This window comes from Bombina bombina, chromosome 7, assembly GCF_027579735.1.
Source record: "Bombina bombina isolate aBomBom1 chromosome 7, aBomBom1.pri, whole genome shotgun sequence".
NCBI lineage: Eukaryota > Metazoa > Chordata > Amphibia > Anura > Bombinatoridae > Bombina > Bombina bombina.
The window spans coordinates 438,124,229-438,139,256 of NC_069505.1; the positions used below are offsets into that span (position 1 = coordinate 438,124,229).

The 15,028-nt window shown below is 37.9% G+C and overlaps 1 protein-coding gene across 1 annotated transcript in view; it reads right to left on the minus strand.

The window, feature by feature from the left end:
- Window positions 1-1,425: 1,425 nt before the first annotated feature.
- The window catches only part of LOC128666644 (cytochrome P450 2D15), a 236,422-nt gene continuing 222,819 nt past the window's right edge, over window positions 1,426-15,028 (minus strand). Inside the window, exon 10 of the mRNA XM_053721351.1 lies at window positions 1,426-1,899. Within this exon, the coding sequence (XP_053577326.1) occupies window positions 1,706-1,899 (194 nt within the window). The 3' untranslated portion in view covers window positions 1,426-1,705. The remainder of the gene's footprint in view (window positions 1,900-15,028) is intronic.

Genomic DNA, 15,028 nt, shown 5'->3' on the forward strand with positions numbered 1-15,028 from the left:
CCCTGCTCAAAGGGCAGCAGACCAGCTCAGTACCCTGCTCAAAGGGCAGTAGACCAGCTCAGTACCTTGCTCAAAGGGCAGTAGATCAGCTCAGTACCCTGCTCAAAGGGCAGTAGATCAGCTCAGTACCCTGCTCAAAGGGCAGCAGACCAGCTCAGTACCCTGCTCAAAGGGCAGTAGACCAGCTCAGTACCCTGCTCAAAGGGCAGTAGACCAGCTCAGTACCCTGCTCAAAGGGCAGTAGACCAGCTCAGTACCCTGCTCAAAGGGCAGTAGACCAGCTCAGTACCCTGCTCAAAGGGCGAGAGGTAGTAGACTATCGCAGTGCCCTGCTTAAAGGGCTAGGTGCAGTAAACTAGTGAGCTATCCAGCACAAAGGGCGAGAGGCAGTAAACTAGTGAGCTATCCAGCACAAAGGGCGAGAGGCAGTAAAGGGTGAGGGGTGTAGGTTATTTTTCTTTTTTGGGCTGTGTAAGATCTTCTGAAACACAGACTGATGCTACAGGATGTCAGGTCTGGTTAATAAGTTAGACTCTCCCTCTCACGTATCATGCTGATCGCACATGATGTTACCCAGAGAGATAGTGCTTATTGAGCAGTAACATAAACACTTCAAAGTTCAAGGGTGTTTGGCATCACAGCAAGTCCTCGTGATACTATAGAATTTGTTCCGCTAGTTAAAGGGACAGTCTCTCACACATAGGAACACATTTTTTTTCTCTAAACATGGCACACTATATTATTAATATATATATATATATTTTAAAGGGACATTAAACACTTTGAGATGGTCATATAAAATGATTAATTATATATATATATATATGTTATGTTATATTCCACACTCTAGTGACCTATTTATAACTGTCCCTAATTGGCCACAGCAGAGAAGGTAACCTAAGTTACAACATGGCAGCTCCCATTGTTTTATAGGCACTAAAACTTTACACTTATTTGTCAATAAACAGCTAATGAAACTTTATTAACTACATCTACATGTTATTCTCAGACTAATCTTTTCTTTGATTGCATCATTCTATCTAGCATTTATTTTTTGTTTCCCTTTTAAAGCTGATTATTTTGACTTTGAAACAGGAAATGAAGGTTTGTGCATAACTGATTTACTGGCTGGAGAGCAAAGCTCACACATCTCTTTTGGCGACCGTGACAACCCACAAACATAAAAAGTTGTCTGTATATGAACATAAGAGTTATAAAAACATAAACCAATATACATTTAAACCTCTTTCACTAACACAGAACAAACTACACCCCAGGGGCCACATCCAACCCTTTTATGTGGCCCCCAGTAGCACTGAGTCAAGAGCACATCCGGCATCAGTAATGTGCTCTTGACTTGTCATTAGGTAATTATGCACTTGTGATTCATATAGAAGCTTGTATTAGACAATAGCAACTCATCTCTTAAATCTGACTATAAAGTCATTTTATTCTGAGAATGATCTTTAATGTGTGAGTATAACGTACTGTGTCCCCAGCCAATCCCAGCCCTCCATACAAAAGGTTTGGACACCTCTGCATCTTTCTTGTGCACTTACGTATATTTGTGTGTTTCCATATTAGTATGTTTAATTTGGTTTAATTCTGTTTGTAGCCAGCATGAGACAAAAGCAGAACACATTGTGCAGTGACACAAAGGCACAATTCTCGCGGTTTGTCACTGCGCTGGTGTGGCGTTGGGTCACTAGCTGAGTGGACCTGCTCTAGGCAATGCACACATTTCATAAGGGTACGGGCTGAGGGTAAACGCGTACAAGGGGTCCTCTCGAGGCTGTGGCTGATTACTGGGGACCTCAAACTTCAGATTTTGCATGAGAGACGTGAAAAACAGGAAAAGCTCCATCCGGGCTAACTGCTCCCCCAGACAAACGCGTCGTCCTGCAGGAGAAAAGAGAGGTCTTCAGATCACATGCTCACACCAATGAGGCGCACAACTGGAGGGAGAACCAGATGCTGATCTAATACAGGGGCGTGTGGTGCCCCCCATTACATTAGACTTGCACGGCTCACTGGCTTATTCCAGCCAAAATTGGAAACCACATGGGTGCATTTTGCTATTAAACAGAAGCAATTTTGTAATCTACATGCATTATCAAAAATGCTTCTAATAAAAGCTATAACTGTTTGAAAAGTGTATTTAAGTATGCACCGTGCACCAGCATTTTAAACACAGCACTTGCTCAGTGAGCCCAGGTGCTTGTACCATCTGGTATTGACTCAATTTGTTATTTGCTGACATAATACAAGCCCCACTGGCTCTCTGAACAACTGCAGTATTTAAATGCTGGTGCACTGAGAATACCTAGCTATGCTTCACATGCACGTGCAGAGTAAAATGTTAACACTAAAACAGTAATAACTATTACTAGAAGCATTTTTGCCAATACATTTATATTGCAATATATATTCTATTTAAAGATGTAATTAATATATGTACATTTATATTTTGTCTGGAATGTCCCTTTAAAGGTACAGTATACACCAATTGCCATATAACTGCATATAATAGACACTACTATAAAGAAGAATATGCACAGATAATGATTTAAACATCCAGTATAATTATGCTAAAAGAGTAGGTATAAGGTGCGCAAATCTATCCCCTGTACATACACTAATCTGTTCCCATAAAACAGATATATTGAAAATGTAGTGAAAAAATAAAGAGAATATGTGTATGTGCGCTAGCAGCTACGGGGATTAAATCTAATAGTTATAAACCATCTTGATGGTATATGTAAAATAATATAAATGCTAAAAAAAGAGAGAGGGATTATATTCTTCTATATGTTATACCAGATAAAGTGGACACAAAACACAATTTGACTTTGGTATGAATATAACAATTTATATATTTTAATACTGAAAAATATGTTTAAAATATGCATACATAACACACAATAAATTTGACTTTAATTTATGACCGGTCATATACATATAGTTATGCAAAAAATGTTAAACATCTGTTTATGGATATCTGGCAATTTAAAAGTAACAAGATAAAATTGGGTACAGCAGAAAATTATACTTCGTGCATCAAGAGGTAGGATAAGGGATTGGTTCTGCTTAGAACTTTGAATTCTTATATGCGTCGTTAGATTTTAGTAAATGTGTCTTTAGATCTTTAACGACTAAATTTACAATAAAGTCAATTTATATCCACCTAAATGTTCATTCCTTTGAATATATAAACCTTCAAACAAAGTTCCATTTATGTATTGACGGTTGTCCAATCATCAGACAGATCCGTTTGTTTTATAAAGTGGTTAATTCAACACTAGAGTGGTATCGAGGTATCTTCTAGGATTTTAGTCTTTTAACGAGTGACAAAAGTAACCTAGCTGTAGGGCCACAACACCTCTACAGTGCCTACCTGTCTCACTTTGTAGTATGAAATGTCCGCTGGGGTCAGGCACAGGTGTCTGGAGCGGCTCCTAACAGCTGGCGGTATTACTGATCCTCTTGGAAGTAGATCCGGCTGGAACGAAAAACTCTGCGCAGAGTATGTAGGAGAGAGGCGAAAATAGTTCCGGACAATCTCTCTCAATCCTTGGCAATCGTGTTATATTAACACCTTGTAGTTTGTTGTCTGACTCCTTCAATGCGTTTCGCCATGTACCATGGCTTTATCAAGATGGTTCAGACATATTTTAAACTTCCTTATATACGTATGCTTCGTCTGTGATTGGTTTATCAATTTTCATGACATTTATTTTAAGGTGTATTTTTAAAAGGTGGAATATTTTGATGGTCAAATCCCTTAATTCTAAGCTGTCATATCTTCACAATTTGTAATGTTAGCACAAAGTGTAGAACATGCATTACATTTAAAACATGTATTGCATGAAAAGCTATGTGGTTAATATCAAAAAACAATAAATAATAAATAATAATATATACAGATTTCTTAAAATATGATGCATAGAAACGTGCATAAACAGTACCTAAAAATTAAAAATGATACTCTTGAATGGGTTTTTTTGGAAATGCTTAGTTGAGAATTAGTGAAATATCTCTTATTAATATTTTATTATATGTAAGAACTCCAAGGACAAAAATTATACAACAGAGTTGTTAAACCGATATTGTCTATGTTTGTAAATACATATCAAATGAGTGTTTCATTACTCTCAGTTAAACTAAACTAGTATTGGCATATATCCATATATGTTCCTTTATATGGGTTTTAGAAATTAAACCTGTTTATATCTATCAGGCGATCTATTTTACTATAGTAAAGCTAAATCAATCTTTTATGTTATTACACACATCTAATGAATTACCAACTTGAAAATCTACATAGTATATTCTAAAATATGATAAAAAAAAAAGAAAAAAAAAAAAGGGGGGGGGGGGGGACATGGCTATACACTAGAAAGGGTCCTGATATGGAAATCAGTATCGGTTGGATATAAAATGGGTTTTGGTTTCTGATATCTGATTTATTACTTAGGAGGGATAGATGTGCTGGAAGAGGTGGTCATTACTCTAAAATGAATGGGTGTAAATCCAATTCTGAGTTTAATCCTTGAGGGTACAGAGTTTCGAGCTCAAAGATCAATTCTGCTTCTTTTCTAAGGAGCAGTTTATCGAAATCTCCTCCTCTCCATGGTTTATTGATTCGACAGATGCCCCAATATTTGAGGTCATTTACATTATTGTGGTGTACTGTCTTAAAATGTTCATACAACCTAGTGTCTTGATCTCCTTTTTTGATTAAGTTTAGATGTTCTCTAATTCTTGTTCTCAGAACTCTAGAGGTCTCTCCCAAATATTGTTTCCCACAAGTACACTGGATCAAATATATGATCCCTTTATCACCACATCTGATGGTCTCTCTTATTTTGTATTTCTTGCCTGTGTTTGTGGATTTGTACTCCTTACATTTTGTGCTGTGTTGGCAGGCTTTACAGCTATAACAGAGGTAGTAACCCTGTAATTTATTTCCAGTCAAATCTTTATCTTTTGTTCTGTTCATTTTTTTCTTAAAATCACTAGGTGCGAGAATGTTCTTAATGTTGCTTGCTTTTCTAAAAACAATACTAGGATATTCTGAAATACTGTTCCCTAAAATCGGGTCTGATTTGATCAAATGCCAGTGTTTGTTTAAAATTTTGGGTAGATGTTTGTGGTGACAACTATAGTTCGTGACTAGCGGTATTTTAGGGTTTCACCGGTCTTATTATCTCCCCTTTGTTTTTTAGTGAGTATGTTCTTTCTATCTAAATTTCTAATTTTGGTGATGTCCTCTTTTAAAGTTTCATGATTATAGCCTTTTTCTAAGAATCGATTTTATAAGACTATCAGGCCCATTTATCAAGCTCCGTACGGAGCTTGAAGGGCCGTGTTTCTGGCGAGTCTTCAGACTCGCCACAAACACAACTTATGAAGCAGCGGTCTAAAGACCGCTGCTCCATAACCCTGTCCGCCTGCTCTGAACAGGCGGACAGGAATCGCCGGACATCAACCCGATCAAATACGATCGGGTTGATTGACAGCTCCCTGCTGGCGGCCGATTGGCCGCGAGTCAGCAGGGGGCGGCGTTGCACCAGCAGCTCTTGTGAGCTGCTGGTGCAATGTTAAATGCGGAGAGCGTATTGCTCTCCGCATTTAGCGAGGTCTTGCGGACCTGATCCGCAGTGTCGGATCAGGTCCGCAAGCCCTTTGATAAATGGGCCTGTTTCACTTGTGTATCAAAATCAGAGATTTTCGAGCAATTTCGTCTAATTCGAAGAAATTGACCCTTAGGGGTGTTATCTATCCACATTTTTAAATGACAACTGTGTGTTGGAATGTAATTATTAGCATCTGTTGTCTTAAAATGATTTTTCATTGCTAGTTCTCCTTGTTCTATGTAAATATCTAGGTCTAAAAATGTTATTTGTTGCTTGCTTATTGTGTATGTGAATTTCAAATTGAGATTGTTTTGATTCATGTCTTCAAAAAAGGTTATAAGACTGTCTTCGCTCCCCTTCCACACTATTAAAATATTATCAATGTATCTTTTGAATAGCACAAGGTTTGCCCCCAGCTCATGCTCATGGGCAAAATGGTGTTCCCATTTACCCATGAATAAATTTGCATAGCTGGGAGCAAACCTTGTGCCCATAGCAGTACCCTGCAGCTGAAGGTATAAATTATCGTTAAATGCAAAGACATTATTTTCCAGTATAAATTTTATACTCTTTAGAATGAACTGTTTGTGTTTCATTTGCGTACTATTTTCACTTTTTAGGAACCAATCTACAGCTGCAATACCTTTATCGTGTTGGATACTAGTGTACAATGAAGTAACGTCACTAGTTGCTAAAATAAAATTATCTTGCCATTTCAAGTTTTCTAGTAAATTTAAAACATCTGTAGTGTCCTTAAGGTATGTTGGCAATTCTTGGACGTATTTCTGAAGTTGTGTGTCTACATATAAAGATAAATTTGAACAAATGGAGGATATGCCGGAAATTATGGGGCGCCCTGGGGGATTGGACAGATCTTTATGAATCTTGGGTAAGAAATAGAACATGGCCATTTTAGGATGTTTCTGATAAATAAAATCAAATTCTTTGGTGTTAATTATATTATTTAGTTTGGCCTCTTTTAAAATGTTATATAGGTTGGTGTTGATTTTATTCATAGGATTTAATTTGAGTTTTTTATAAGTATCTGTATCGTTCAATAAACGATTTGCTTCCCCAATGTACTTGTCTGTATCCATAATGACCAATCCCCCGCCTTTGTCTGCCGGTTTGATGGTAATGGTTTTGTCTTTTTGTAATTGTGTAAGCACCTCTCTCTCTTTTTTAGTCATATTGTATTTGATCTTTCTTTTATCCTCTGTATTTATTTTAGCTATTTCAGATAAAACAGATTTTTCGAAAACTTCAATATTGCTTCCTTTACTTTGATAAGGGTAAAACCTAGATTTGGGTTTCAATTGAGTGTGTGTAATGGTATTATGTGTCCCAGAAGTCTGACTGATTTGTCTTTCTATGGGATTTTTTATAAAATGTCTTTTTAAAGTTAGTTGTCTAGTGAATTGCTTAATATGGATGTGGGTTTCGAATTTATTCATTTTTGCAGTAGGTGCAAAAGTTAAGCCCAATTTCAGCACAATGGTATTAAAAAATAAGCAAAAACTATACCTAGTTACAAAAACACTCGCAGATGGGCTATATGAATGGATCATCTACAAAACATTTATGCAAAGAAAAATCTACTGTACAATGTCCCTTTAAGGGTGCATACATGGCAACAGATGACTGCAGTTCCTGTCACATGACCTGGACATAGAGTTGCTCTGTAAACTCTACAAAAAAAGGTGTGAAGAGCATTGTGTAACTGGCTCCTGAGGAAGACGATGATGCCGAAACGCGTTGCACCAATTCTAAGCTGCTATAAATATGCCCTTAACATCTTGAGCTCTGGGAGTGTATTTCTACAGAGGGGCATAATATGGTCTGAACATAATACTTTATGTCTGCTCCTTTCTTTTAATATCTCATTCATGCAGACAGTGAGCCAATCCGGAGTGACGCTCGCACAAAGCCACCGAGCATCTCAACAGACAGACTGTGTGTTTAACCAATTTGCAAAATTAATGTTTACATTGAATTGTATGTTTGTGTGTGTGTGTATATATATATACAGGGAGTGCAGAATTATTAGGCAAGTTGTATTTTTGAGGATTAATTTTATTATTGAACAACAACCATGTTCTCAATGAACCCAAAAAACTCATTAATATCAAAGCTGAATAGTTTTGGAAGTAGTTTTTAGTTTGTTTTTAGTTATAGCTATTTTAGGGGGATATCTGTGTGTGCAGGTGACTATTACTGTGCATAATTATTAGGCAACTTAACAAAAAACAAATATATACCCATTTCAATTATTTATTTTTACCAGTGAAACCAATATAACATCTCAACATTCACAAATATACATTTCTGACATTCAAAAACAAAACAAAAACAAATCAGTGACAATATAGCCACCTTTCTTTGCAAGGACACTCAAAAGCCTGCCATCCATGGATTCTGTCAGTGTTTTGATCTGTTCACCATCAACATTGCGTGCAGCAGCAACCACAGCCTCCCAGACACTTTTCAGAGAGGTGTACTGTTTTCCCTCCTTGTAAATCTCACATTTGATGATGGACCACAGGTTCTCAATGGGGTTCAGATCAGGTGAACAAGGAGGCCATGTCATTAGATTTTCTTCTTTTATACCCTTTCTTGCCAGCCACGCTGTGGAGTACTTGGACGCGTGTGATGGAGCATTGTTCTGCATGAAAATCATGTTTTTCTTGAAGGATGTAGACTTCTTCCTGTACCACTGCTTGAAGAAGGTGTCTTCCAGAAACTGGCAGTAGGACTGGGAGTTGAGATTGACTCCATCCTCAACCCGAAAAGGACCCACAAGCTCAACTTTGATGATACCAGCCCAAACCAGTACTCCACCTCCACCTTGCTGGCTTCTGAGTCGGACTGGAGCTCTCTGCCCTTTACCAATCCAGCCACGGGCCCATCCATCTGGCCCATCAAGACTCACTCTCATTTCATCAGTCCATAAAACCTTAGAAAAATCAGTCTTGAGATATTTCTTGGCCCAGTCTTGACGTTTCAGCTTGTAAGTCTTTTTCAGTGGTGGTCGTCTTTCAGCCTTTCTTACCTTGGCCATGTCTCTGAGTATTGCACACCTTGTGCTTTTGGGCACTCCAGTGATGTTGCAGCTCTGAAATATGGCCAAACTGGTGGCAAGTGGCATCTTGGCAGCTGCACGCTTGACTTTTCTCAGTTCATGGGCAGTTATTTTGCGCCTTGGTTTTTCCACACGCTTCTTGCGACCCTGTTGACTATTTTGAATGAAACGCTTGATTGTTCGATGATCACGCTTCAGAAGCTTTGCAATTTTAAGAGTGCTGCATCCCTCTGCAAGATATCTCACTATTTTTGACTTTCTGAGCCTGTCAAGTCCTTCTTTTGACCCATTTTGCCAAAGGAAAGGAAGTTGCCTAATAATTATGCACACCTGATATAGGGTGTTGATGTCATTAGACCACACCCCTTCTCATTACAGAGATGCACATCACCTAATATGCTTAATTGGTAGCAGGCTTTCGAGCCTATACAGCTTGGAGTAAGACAACATGCATAAAGAGGATGATGTGGTCAAAATACTCATTTGCCTAATAATTCTGCACACAGTGTATATATATATATATATATATATACATATATATATTATATACATACAGTATATATGTTTTTTTTGTATATATATATATATATATATATATATACATACATACATTTTCTTTATAGATACTGTTGTGAGAATGGAAACCTTCAATGCAAAGGAGTGGGAATATGATCTTGCTGAAACTTTTGCCTTGGAAATATCTAGTTGTAATAACTATATAACTGGAAAATCACATTTTGCTATAGTAAGGAAAGCTGAGCCCTTTGGAATAAATATAAATATAATATTACGACTAGATTACGAGTTGTGCGTTAGGGTTAAAAGGCAGCGTTGAGAGGTCCCATCGCTGCTTTTTAACGCCCGCTGGTATTACGAGTCTTGAAATGACAGGCTCACCACTTACTTTTTTGGCCAGACTCGGAAATACCGCAAATCCACTTACGTTAATTGCATATCCTATATTTCAATGGGACTTGCATAGCGCCCGTATTACGAGTCTGACCAAAAATGAGCGGTAGACTCTCTCCTGTCAAGACTGGTACCACATTTTAAAGTCAGTAGTTAAGAGTTCTACAATACAACGCCGTAGCATAAAACTCTTAACTAAAGTGGTAAAAAGTACACTAACACCCATAAACTACCTATTAACCCCTAAACCGAGGCCCTCCCACATCGCAAACGCTAAAATACATTTTTTAACCCCTAATCTGCCGAACCGGACATCGCCGCCACTATGATAAATATATTAACCCCTAAACCGCCGCACTCCTGCCTTGCAAACACTAGTTCAATTTTATTAACCCCTAATCTGCCGTCCCTAACATCACCGACACTTACCTACATTTATTAACCCCTAATCTGCAGCCCCCAACATCGCCGCCACTATATTAAATGTATTAACCCCTAAACCTAAGTCTAACCCTAAACCTAACCCCCCCAACTGAAATATAATTTTTATAAATCTAAATAAAATTGCTATCATTAACTAAATTATTCCTATTTAAAACTAAATACTTACCTATAAAATAAACCCTAAGCTAGCTACAATATAACTTATAGTTACATTGTATCTATCTTAGGGTTTATTTTTATTTTACAGGCAACTTTGTATTTATTTTAACTAGGTACAATAGTTATTAAATAGTTATTAACTATTTAATAACTACCTAGTTAAAATAAAGACAAATTTACCTGTAAAATAAAACCTAACCTATGTTACAATTACACCTAACACTACACTATAATTAAATAAATTCCCTAAACTAAATACAATTAATTACAATTTAAAAAAATTATCTAAAATACGAAAAAAAACAAACACTAAATTACAGAAAATAATAAAATAATTACAAGAATTATAAACTAATTACACCTACTCTAACCCCCCTAACAAAATAAAAAAGCCCCCCAAAATAAAAAAAAGCCCTACCCTACACTAAATTACAAATATCCCTTAAAAGGGCCTTTTGCGGGGCATTGCCCCAAAGTAATCAGCTCTTTTACCTGTAAAAAAAAAGTACAAATACCCCCCCAACATTAAAACCCACCACCCACACAACCAACCCTACTCTAAAACCCACCCAATCCCCCCTTAAAAAAACCTAACACTAACCCCTTGAAGATCACCCTACCGTGAGACGTCTTCACCCAACCGGGCAGAAGTCTTCATCGAAGCCGGACAGAAGAGGTCCTCCAGACAGGCAGAAGTCTTCATCCATCCGGTGCGGAGCGGCTCCATCTTCAAGACATCTGACGCGGAGCATACTCTTCAAACGACGGCCGACTGAAGAATGAAGGTTCCTTTAAATGATGTCATCCAAGATGGCGTCCCTTCAATTCTGATTGGCTGATAGAATTCTATCAGTTAATCGGAATTAAGGTAGAAATATCCTATTGACTGATGCAATCAGCCAATAGGATTGAGCTTGCATTCTATTGGCTGATCCAATCAGCCAATAGAATGCCAGCTCAATCCTATTGGCTGATTGGATCAGCCAATAGGATTGAATTTTAATCCTATTGGCTGATTGCATCAGCCATCTTGGATGACGTAATTTAAAGGCAATCATTTGAAGAGGATGCTCCGCGTTGGATGTCTTGAAGATGGAGCCGCTCCATGCCGGATGGATGAAGATAGAAGATGCCGTCTGGATGAAAACTTCTGCCCCTCTGGAGGACCTCTTCTGCCCGGCTTGGATGAAGACTTCTGCCCGTCTGGAGGACCACTTCTGCCCGGTTGGGTGAATACGTCTCACGGTAGGGTGATCTTCAAGGGGTTAGTGTTAGGTTTTTTTTAAGGGGGGATTGGGTGGGTTTTAGAGTAAGGTTGGTTGTGTGGGTTTTAATGTTAGGGGGGTATTTGTACTTTTTATTTTCAGGTAAAAGAGCTGATTACTTTGGGGCAATGCCCCGCAAAAGGCCCTTTTAAGGGCTATTTGTAATTTAGTATAGGGTAGGGCTTTTTTTATTTTGGGAGGCTTTTTTATTTTGTTAGAGAGATTAGAGTAGGTGTAATTAGTTTAAAATTCTTATTTTATTATTTTCTGTAATTTAGTGTGTTTTTTTCTTACTTTAGATAATTTTTTTAAATTGTAATTAATTGTAGTTATTTTAGGGAATTTATTTAATTATAGTGTAGTGTTAGGTATAATTGTAACATAGGTTAGGTTTTATTTTACAGGTAAATATGTCTTTGTTTGAACTAGGTAGTTATTAAATAGTTACTGTACCTAGTCAAAATAAATACAAAGTTGCCTTTAAAATAAAAATAAACCCTAAGCTAGCTACAATGTAACTATTAATTATATTGTAGCTATCTTAGGGTTTATTTTATAGGTAAGTATTTAGTTTTAAATAGGAATAATTTAGTTAATGATAGTAATTTTATTTAGATTTATTAAAATTATATTTCAGTTAGGGGGGCTAGGTTTAGGGTTAGACTTAGGTTTAGGGGTTAATACATTTAATATAGTGGCGGCGATGTTGGGGGCGGCAGATTAGGGGTTAATAAATGTAGTTAGGTTGTGGTGACATTGGGGGCGGAAGATTGGGGGTTCATAAATATAATTTAGGGTTCAGCAATGTTGGGGGCGGCAGATTAGGGGTTCATAAGTATAATGTAGGCGGCAGTGGTGTCCGGAGCAGCAGATTAGGGGTTAATAATATTATGCAGGTGTCGGCGATGTTGGGGGCAGCAGATTAGGGGTTAATAAGTGTAAGATTAGGGGTGTTTAGACTCAGGGTTCATGTTAGGGTGTTAGGTGCAGACATAAATTTAATTTCCCCATAGGAATCAATGGGGCTGCGTTAGGAGCTTTACGCTGCTTTTTTGCAGGTGTTCGTTTTTTTTCACCCGGCTCTCCCCCATTGATTCCTATGGGGAAACCGTGCACAAGCACGTTTAGCCAGTTCACCGCTACCGTAAGCAGCGCTGGTATTGAGGTGAGATGTGGAGCAAAATTTTGCTCTTCGCTCACGTTTTTGCGGTTAACGCTGGGTTGGTAAAAACCCGTAATACCAGCGCTGTCTGCAAGTGATCGGTGAGGGAAAACGGCTCGTTAGCACCGCACCCCTGTTACCGCAAAACTCGGAATCTAGGTGTTTGTTTCCAAGAGATAATATCAAGCAACTCAACCCCAAGGCATGTACAGAAGAATCAAAGGCAGAGGTGTAACTGGAAACCACAGGGCCCAGGTGCAAGAATCTAAGAAGGCCCCCACCCAAAAAAAAAGTGAATTGGACACATATTTTTTATTTTTTTTAAACATTTAACCCACCAGTACTGTATATAGTAAGTTAGTGACACATAGATACATAGATATTGACGGCAGATAAGAACCATAGGCCCAGCAAGTCTGCCCGATATTACCTAACAGTATAAACATATCTAGTTGGTAGGATAGCCGTATGCTTGTCTCAGGCATTAGTTATTATGTAGGATAGCCGTATGCTTGTCTCAGGCATTAGTTATTATGTAGGATAGCCTTATGCTTGACCCAGGCATTAGTTATTATGTAGGATAGCCTTATGCTTGTCCCAGGCATTAGTTATTATGTAGGATAGCCTTATGCTTGTCCCAGGCATTAGTTATTATGTAGGGATAGCATTATGCTTGTCTCAGGCATTAGTTATTATGTAGGATAGCCTTATGCTTGTCCCAGGCATTAGTTATTATGTAGGATAGCTTTATGCTTGTCCCAGGCATTAGTTATTATGTAGGATAGCCTTATGCTTGTCCCAGGCATTAGTTATTATGTAGGGATAGCATTATGCTTGTCTCAGGCATTAGTTATTATGTAGGATAGCATTATGCTTGTCTCAGGCATTAGTTATTATGTAGGATAGCCTTATGCTTGTCCCAGGCATTAGTTATTATGTAGGATAGCTTTATGCTTGTCCCAGGCATTAGTTATTATGTAGGATATCTGTTACAAAGTAAAATAGTACAATTAAAATAGGATAAGAATCAACATAAAATATAAAACATCAGTGTGTAGTGCTGTAAGTAACTATAAAAATAATAATAATAATATGTTGCAAAGTAACACAATGTTAAAATTTAAACAGAGTCAATGTTACCGTCCTTTCACAATCAGGCCAGTGATTAGAGTGTCTAATCCAGCTGTTTATATGAATGCAGGTATGACTTGGAAAATTCCCTCTGCGTTGTTTTTAAAACAGCGAAAAACTTGCAAGAATCTTCTGGCTTGTATCCAATGACTGTGAGTTAAATTTCAAAGACACATTCACAGCCGTATTTGCGGGATGTCCCGTGCTGTGGACCGGTTCCGGTCAGGAGGTCAAAGTGCAGGAGTAATGATAAGCAACGACAGACTTTGTTTCTTTGAAGTAAAAACGAATCAGACTGCTTTTAACAAATGTGGGTCATGGGTGGGAATTACGCATATAGAGTCAATTCATATATTAAAGAGGCTCAATGCACCGCACCTACCGCATATGTAAGTCAAGCAGTTGTATTGCAAGTGAAGTTTGTAACAGTGTCAATATTATTCAGATTCCAGTGCTGGACAGAAGAAAGTAGATCATGGGTATGATGGTATTTCCAGGAAAAAACAACTCTGTGAATTAGAGTTGATCTCAACCACCTTACCTACTACTTAATTTCACAAGTTATGAGCAAATTTCTACGCGTTTCAGCCTAGTCAGGCCTTTATCAAGAATCTTGATAAAGGCCTGACTAGGCTGAAACGCGTAGAAATTTGCTTATAACTTGTGAAATTAAGTAGAATCTTGATAAATTAAGAATCTTGATAAAGGCCTGACTAGGCTGAAACGCGTAGAAATTTGCTTATAACTTGTGAAATTAAGTAGAATCTTGATAAATTAAGAATCTTGATAAAGGCCTGACTAGGCTGAAACGCGTAGAAATTTGCTCATAACTTGTGAAATTAAGTAGTAGGTAAGGTGGTTGAGACCAACTCTAATTCACAAAGTTGTTTTTTCCTGGAAATACCATCATACCCATGATCTTCTTTCTTCTGTCCAGCACTGGAATCTGAATAATATGGACACTGTTACAAACTTCACTTGCAATACAACTGCTTGACTTGCATATGCGGTAGGTGCGGTGCATTGAGCCTCTTTAATATATGAATTGACTCTATATGCGTAATTCCCACCCATGACCCACATTTGTTAAAAGCAGTCTGATTCATTTTTACTTCAAAGAAACAAAGTCTGTCGTTGCTTATCATTACTCCTGCACTTTGACCTCCTGACCGGAACCGGTCCACAGCACGAGACATCCCGCAAATACGGCTGTGAATGTGTCTTTGAAATTTAACTCACAGTC